Source organism: Carassius carassius, chromosome 21 (genome assembly GCF_963082965.1).
Source record: "Carassius carassius chromosome 21, fCarCar2.1, whole genome shotgun sequence".
In the NCBI taxonomy this organism is placed as follows: domain Eukaryota; kingdom Metazoa; phylum Chordata; class Actinopteri; order Cypriniformes; family Cyprinidae; genus Carassius; species Carassius carassius.
The window spans coordinates 785,001-793,161 of NC_081775.1; the positions used below are offsets into that span (position 1 = coordinate 785,001).

The 8,161-nt window shown below is 39.7% G+C and overlaps 1 protein-coding gene across 1 annotated transcript in view; it reads right to left on the reverse strand.

The window, feature by feature from the left end:
• The window catches only part of tmcc1a (transmembrane and coiled-coil domain family 1a), a 25,643-nt gene extending 17,928 nt beyond the window's left edge, over nucleotides 1-7,715 (reverse strand). The window contains exon 1 of the mRNA XM_059502685.1: nucleotides 7,610-7,715. Coding sequence (XP_059358668.1) covers nucleotides 7,610-7,648 — 39 coding nt within the window. The 5' untranslated portion in view covers nucleotides 7,649-7,715. The remainder of the gene's footprint in view (nucleotides 1-7,609) is intronic.
• Nucleotides 7,716-8,161: the final 446 nt, after the last annotated feature.

Below are 8,161 nucleotides of genomic sequence, written 5' to 3' on the forward strand. Positions count from 1 at the left end.
TGTCCCTGTTACACGTTTCATGTACTTACTACTATAATAACAATAAATTATACATAATTATGTGCAAGTAGCCCTAAACCACACCATATAGTTAGTACTTGTAGTTAACTACTATTACTCAGTACTTAAATGTATAATTACACTGTAACAAAGACACCTTAAAATAAAGTGTAACCTTAGTTAATGAAATGATGTAATTCTGTTACACTGGTTTAATAGCAGCACAAACAGTGATGCTGGGCTTCAGTTTAAAGCAACATTATTAGAGACACATTCCTCTCTCTGTAAACATGCAGATTCACACATGCACACACACAAACCACATTCCTCACATAACAAAGACATGCATTATTCACATACGAGATGATGTCACCCAGCTGCTGGGATTCACCTGGAGATGCTTCTCTCTGGCAGCACCAGTTCATCCTGAATGCCTCTAGGACACACACACTCTCTCTCTCTCTCTCTCTCTCTCTCACACACACACACACACACACACACACACACACACAAACACACACACACTCTCTCTCTCTCTCTCTCTCTCTCACACACACACACACAGCTCCAGCTGTATAGCATCATCCTGACAATCAGTGGCCCGGGAAATAGGCTTCATTTTCGTAGTGCAGCCTATGATTCCGTTTTTTTGTTTAGTTTCTGGACATGCTCTACTGTTATCTTGATCTAGAAACATTCCCTAATCATTAAACCAAAGCAGTGTCTCATGTGCTTCTGGATCTAGAGTTTGTTATGAGATATTCTCATCTCAGAGACTTGAGGATTTCAAACATAAGCACATACTGTTCTCAGCAGAACACAGAACATCCTGAGCTAAAATTAACCCACAGTCATACAAGACCAGAATAAAAGAGGCAAACTGGTCTGAGCAGTTAAAAACAAACCTGACAAAAACAGCAGGAAATACATATATATTTATATAACACATATCTTCTGATGAAACAATGATTCATTTAAAGGTCTTATGTTATTGCATTGGATAGAGAAATATCAAAATGTCAAGTGCAAATAAATGCTACACAAGCTTTTCTCAGAACTAACTTCACTTTTCTGATGCATTCAGATGTTTAAGTTCACGAGTCACTGATATTATGTGAAAATACTAATCTGAATAACCTCTAGGCTGGACACATGGACTTCGCAGGAATATAAAGCACGCAGTACTGTCACTGAATCCTTAAACATGCCTTCACATTCTCGTGGATAGATCAGACAGATCACTCTATCACACACAGACATCTTGAGCAGGACTCTGAGCTGTGAAGGACACCAGCCAGCCACTAGAGGGAGATGAGCTACATACTCCTCACCCACACACACACACACACACACACACACACACACACACACACACACACACACACACACACACACACACACAGAGAGACACACACACACAAACACACACACACACACACACACTCACACACACACACACACTCAAAAATTTAAAAGTGCTGGCTAATGCTAAACGTAAATACAGTAAGATTGTTATTCATGCCGGCGCTAATGATGTTCGACTTCGCCAGTCGGAGATCACTAAAAATAACATTAAAGAGGTGTGTGAACTTGCAAGCACGATGTCAGACACTGTAATATGCTCTGGTCCCCTCTCTGCTTACCGTGGTGATGAGATGCATAGCAGATTGTCATCACTCAATGGATGGATGTCTAAGTGGTGCCCACAGAATAACATAGGTTTCATAGACAATTGGACAAGCTTTTGGGGCAGACCTGACCTGTTTAAAAGAGATGGTCTTCATCCCTCCTGGGGTGGCGCCACTCTTCTCTCTAGAAATATGGCAAATTATCTTAGTGTTTATACTTGACTAACTGCGGCCCAGGTCAGGAAGCAGACAGACTGGCTATACCGACCGTCTGCTAGCTGCCTCCCGTCACAGAGGTCAGTTAATTCTCAGCACATAGAGACTCTTTCACCTAGATATCATACTATAGAGACTGTGTCTGTTCCCCGAACTAGAAAATACAAAAAACGTCCAAACCAAGTTAAGATTAACAATTTAATTGAGGTTCAACAAATAAAAAACAGAAGCAATATGGATAAACAAATGATAAAGCTTGGCTTATTGAATATCAGATCCCTTTCTACGAAAACACTTTTTGTAAATAATATGATCACTGATCATAATATAGATGTACTCTGTTTGACAGAAACCTAGCTAAAACCTGATGATTACATTATTTTAAATGAGTCCACCCCCCAAGATTACTGTTATAAACATGAGCCACGTCTAAAAGGCAAACGTGGAGGTGTTGCTTCAATTTATAACAACGTTTTCAGGATTTCTCAGAGGAAAGGCTTCAAGTATAACTCGTTTGAAGTAATGGTGCTTCATATAACATTATCCAGAGAAACAAATGTTAATGATAAATCCCCTGTTATGTTTGTACTGGCTACTGTATACAGGCCACCAGGGCACCATACAGACTTTTTTAAAGAGTTTGGTGATTTTACATCCGAGTTAGTTCTGGCTGCAGATAAAGTCTCAATAGTTGGTGATTTTAATATCCATGTTGATAATGAAAAAAGATGCATTGGGATCAGCATTTATAGACATTCTGAACTCTATTGGTGTTAGACAACACGTTTCAGGACCTACTCATTGACGAAATCATACTCTAGATTTAATACTGTCACATGGAATTGATGTTGATGGTGTTGAAATTATTCAGCCAAGTGATGATATCTCAGATCATTATTTAGTTCTGTGCAAACTTCATATAGCCAAAATTGTAAATTCTACTTCTTGTTACAAGTATGGAAGAACCATCACTTCTAACACAAAAGACTGCTTTTTAAGTTATCTTCCTGATGTATCCAAATTCCTTAGCATATCCAAAACCTCAGCACAACTTGATGATGTAACAGAAACTATGGACTCTCTCTTTTCTAGCACTTTAAATAAAGTTGCTCCTTTACGCTTAAGGAAGGTTAAGGAAAACAGTTTGACACCATGGTATAATGAGCATACTCGCACCCTAAAGAGAGCAGCCCGAAAAATGGAGCGCAGCTGGAGGAAAACAAAACTAGAGGTATTTCGTATTACTTGGCGGGAAAGTAACATATCCTACAGAAAAGCATTAAAAACTGCTAGATCTGATTACTTTTCTTCTCTTTTAGAAGAAAACAAACATAACCCCAGGTATTTATTCAATACAGTGGCTAAATTAACGAAAAATAAAGCCTCAACAAGTCTTGACATTTCCCAACACCACAGCAGTAATGACTTTATGAACTACTTTACTTCTAAAATCGATACTATTAGAGATAAAATTGCAACCATTCAGCCATCAGCTACAGTATCACATCAGACAGTGCACTATAGACCCCCTGAGGAACAGTTCCACTCATTCTCTACTATAGGAGAGGAAGAATTGTATAAACTTGTTAAATCATCTAAACCAACAACATGTATGTTAGACCCTATACCATCTAAGCTCCAAAAAGAGGTGCTTCCAGAAGTCATAGATCCTCTTCTGACTATTATTAATTCCTCATTGTCATTAGGATATGTCCCCAAAACCTTCAAACTGGCTGTTATTAAGACTCTCATAAAAAAAACACAACTTGACCCCAAAGAACTAGTAAATTATAGACCAATCTCGAATCTCCCTTTTCTGTCCAAGATACTAGAAAAGGTGGTATCCTCACAATTATATTCCTTCTTAGAGAAAAATGGTATATGTGAGGATTTCCAGTCAGGATTTAGACCGTATCATAGTATTGAGACTGCTCTCCTTAGAGTTACAAATGATCTGCTCTTATCATCTGATCGTGGGTGTATCTCTCTATTAGTTTTATTGGATCTTAGTGCTGCATTTGACACAATTGACCACAACATTCTTTTGCATAGACTTGAACACTTTGTTGGCATAAATGGAAGTGCATTAGCATGGTTTAAATCATACTTATATGACTGCCATCAGTTCGTAGCAGTGAATGAAGAGGTATCATATCGATCACAAGTGCAGTATGGAGTACCTCAAGGTTCAGTACTAGGGCCGCTACTCTTCACGCTCTATATGTTACCCTTGGGAGATATCATCAGGAAACATGGTGTTAGCTTTCACTGTTATGCTGATGATACTCAGCTCTATATTTCTTCGTGGCCCGGTGAAACACACCAATTTGAAAAACTAATGGAATGCATAGTCGATATAAAAAACTGGATTACGAGTAATTTCTTACTGCTAAATTCTGAAAAAAACAGAGGTGTTAATTATAGGACCTAAAAACTCTGCTTGTAATAACCTAGAACACTGTCTAAGACTTGATGGCTGCTCTGTCAATTCTTCGTCATCAGTTAGGAACCTAGGTGTGCTATTTGATCGCAATCTTTCCTTAGAAAGCCACGTTTCTAGCATTTGTAAAACTGCATTTTTCCATCTCAAAAATATATCTAAATTATGGCCTATGCTCTCAATGTCAAATGCAGAAATGTTAATCCATGTATTTATGACCTCAAGGTTAGATTATTGTAATGCTTTATTGGGTGGTTGTTCTGTACACTTGGTAAACAAACTACGGCTAGTCCAAAATGCAGCAGCAAGAGTTCTTACTAGAACCAGGAAGTATGACCATATTAGCCCGGTCCTGTCAACACTGCACTGGCTCCCTATCAAACATCGTATAGATTTTAAAATATTGCTTATTACTTATAAAGCCCTGAATGGTTTAGCACCTAAGTATTTGAATGAGCTCCTTTTACATTATAATCCTCTACGTCTGCTACGTTCTCAAAACTCAGGCAATTTGATAATACCTAGAATATCAAAATCAACTGCAGGCGGCAGATCCTTTTCCTATTTGGCGCCTAAACTCTGGAATAACCTACCTAACATTGTTCGGGAGGCAGACACACTCTTGCAGTTTAAATCTAGATTAAAGACCCATCTCTTTAACCTGGCATACACATAACATACTAATATGCTTTTATTATCCAAATCCGTTAAAGGATTTTTAGGCTGCATTAATTAGGTAAACCGGAACCGGAAACACTTCCCATAACACCCTATGTACTTGCTACATCATTAGAAGAATGGCATCTACGCTAATATTTGTCTGTTTCTCTCTTGTTCCGAGGTCACCGTGGCCACCAGATCCAGTCTGTGTCCAGATCAGAGGGTCACTGCAGTCACCCGGATCCAGTACGTATCCAGACCAGATGGTGGATCAGCAGCTAGAAAGGACCTCTACAGCCCTGAAAGACAGCGGAGACCAGGACAACTAGAGCCCCAGATACAGATCCCCTGTAAAGACCTTGTCTCAGAGGAGCACCAGGACAAGATCACAGGAAACAGATGATTCTTCTGCACAATCTGACTTTGCTGCAGCCTGGAATTGAACTACTGGTTTCGTCTGGTCAGAGGAGAACTGGCCCCCCAACTGAGCCTGGTTTCTCCCAAGGTTTTTTTCTCCATTCTGTCACCGATGGAGTTTCGGTTCCTTGGCGCTGTCGCCTCTGGCTTGCTTAGTTGGGGTCACTTCATCTACAGCGATATCGTTGACTTGATTGCAAATAAATGCACAGACACTATTTAAACTGAACAGAGATGACATAACTGAATCCAATGATGAACTGCCTTTAACTATCATTTTGCATTATTGACACTGTTTTCCTTATGAATGTTGTTCAGTTGCTTTGACGCAATGTATTTTGTTTAAAGCGCTAAATAAATAAAGGTGACTTGACTTGACTTGACTCACACACAGAGACACACACACACAAATACACACACACACACACACACACACACACACACACACACACACACACACTCACACACACACACACACACACACACACACACACACACACTCACACACACACACACACACACACACACACACACTCACACACACACACACACACACACACACACACAGAGAGAGACACACACACACACACACACACACACACAGAGTGAGAGAGAGAGAGAGAGAGAGAGAGAGAGAGAGAGAGAAGCTATATTTAGTCTGATGATCAATATTGCTAAAACAAATGTCACAGAATGCTTCTTCTTTGATGTCCTCAAAGCAAAGCAAGAACACAGAGGACAATCTCTCTCTGCTTTTGGCTCAAACACACAGAGATGATGTGACCTGGATAAGATCACACATGTGCACGAACTCATGCACAGTGAGTGATTTACTGGTTCTTCATGAGACACAGATCACACACAGAGAGCAGCTTCAACCATAGCTGTTAGTGACATCTCACACAGGAAACAGGAAGTGCTCTGTGGTTCTGCAGCTGAATTCTTCTCACGCTTTCAGTGATCAATATAGTTACAGTTTATGAGGTGCATTCGGGTCTAACATCACCTTTAGAAGCTTTCTTTTGCAAAGTAAAGTCGATACGAGCGTATCAACTGAACACTGTGGATGTTGTTGACCTGTGTCTGGTGGGATCGATACATATTTTTTATTTTGATAAACATAAAACATAGGACACAATATAACATTAAGATTACATGAACAGAGTTTTAACTGTAATAATAATTGACAGTATGGATCAAACAAGGCCTCGTTTCTTTAGTAGCGTCTGGCTCAGAAGCAGCTACAGCAGCAGAAGGAGGGAGAAGACCTGGCTCATAATTAGGAGCTAGTAACATCTCCTGAACCCTCCGTCCTGTTTAACATCAGTGAGCCTGGGATCTCAGCACAGGCCTTCAGCTTCTCTGGTATCAGAGAGCCACCAAGAACACAACTGAAGCTGCAGAGAAAGCGTCGAGGTGGCTGTGCATTAAGAAAGATGAGCAACAGAGTAGTCTGTTAAGCTGATCACCCAGAACTGAGAAGATGAACAAAGAGATGATATGCAATTCAGACGCAATAGAACTTAGAGATCTGTGGTTTGAAGAATGACAGTAGAGAATCTCAGAAACTGAGCTGCTGGAGTAAAGGCTATGTTGAGTCAAATAACATGGGACTGTTGACACACAGTTAGAGTGAGGAAATATTTAACTACCCTTAACACTTAGTTATCACTTTATCAGGTACTAAATATTCTCAAACAGATGTCCACATTTCAAAGCTTCATAACCCACAAAACAGAAATCTCTTTAATTGTGTCTCCAGTAATAAGATTGCAGAGTGCCAATGGAGACCTTTGCTTCCATCTCCTGCTTTTCTGAGAGAAAACTCCTCAATAATCTCACATCTGTGTCCTCTAGCCTCAAACTGTACCCAAGTGTGCCAAAGTCTGCGATCAAAAGCAAAAATGCTTCTATATATAATGGTACCAAGTATATTCTAATGTGGTGAAGGTTTGTGTACACCTGCATAGACAATCATTTGAATAAAACATATCATCCTTGTAGTTTTCCGTAGCATTACTCTTTAAGAAATACAATATTCCCCCAGTACATTTACATTGAAAATAGGTATTACCTTAAACAATACACAGAGTTACTCTTTCTGAAAAGACTGCTTTTTATAGTCCTGCAGACTCTATATTCACAAAATAACCCAATAACAGCTCAGATCAGTGCACTCCTCAATCAAAGAAAACTTTAAAAGGTTTACTCTTCTGAACACACACACACACACAAGTGAAAGTGTTACCTGTGAGTATTGTCTGCGGAGACTGAATCTCTGGACCATCCTGACTGACACACACAGAACAAATAACAGCAGAACACACTCTCACCCGCCCCTATCTCTCTCTCTCTCTCTCTCTCTCTCTCTCTCTCACACACACACACACACACGTTTACCACAGACGTCTTCAGTTTTTATAGCTAGTCTAAACCTGAGACACAGGAAGGGAGGGACAGTCTTGAGTGCAGGAACAACATGAGCTTCATGCATTACGATCGATGTTCAGCTGCCCTGATCAACACAAGGACACCTCATTCAATGTCAGTTATCGGCTTATTAAATACTTCAATAGGACTATTACATACCCATTAAGAATGAATTGCCACTTATTGAATATTTCCTTCATTTCTATCTAAAATAAATGTCTCCCTGAGCTGATTTAAGACTTCTGCAGCTCATGCGTGTTGGATGCAGGATTGTCAAGTCTGTGTTTCTTCCATTGAATTAAGCAACTTTTTAACTGTTAGATGTTCAAAGCAGCATGTACTAGGCTAGAATACACTAATTGTAAAATCT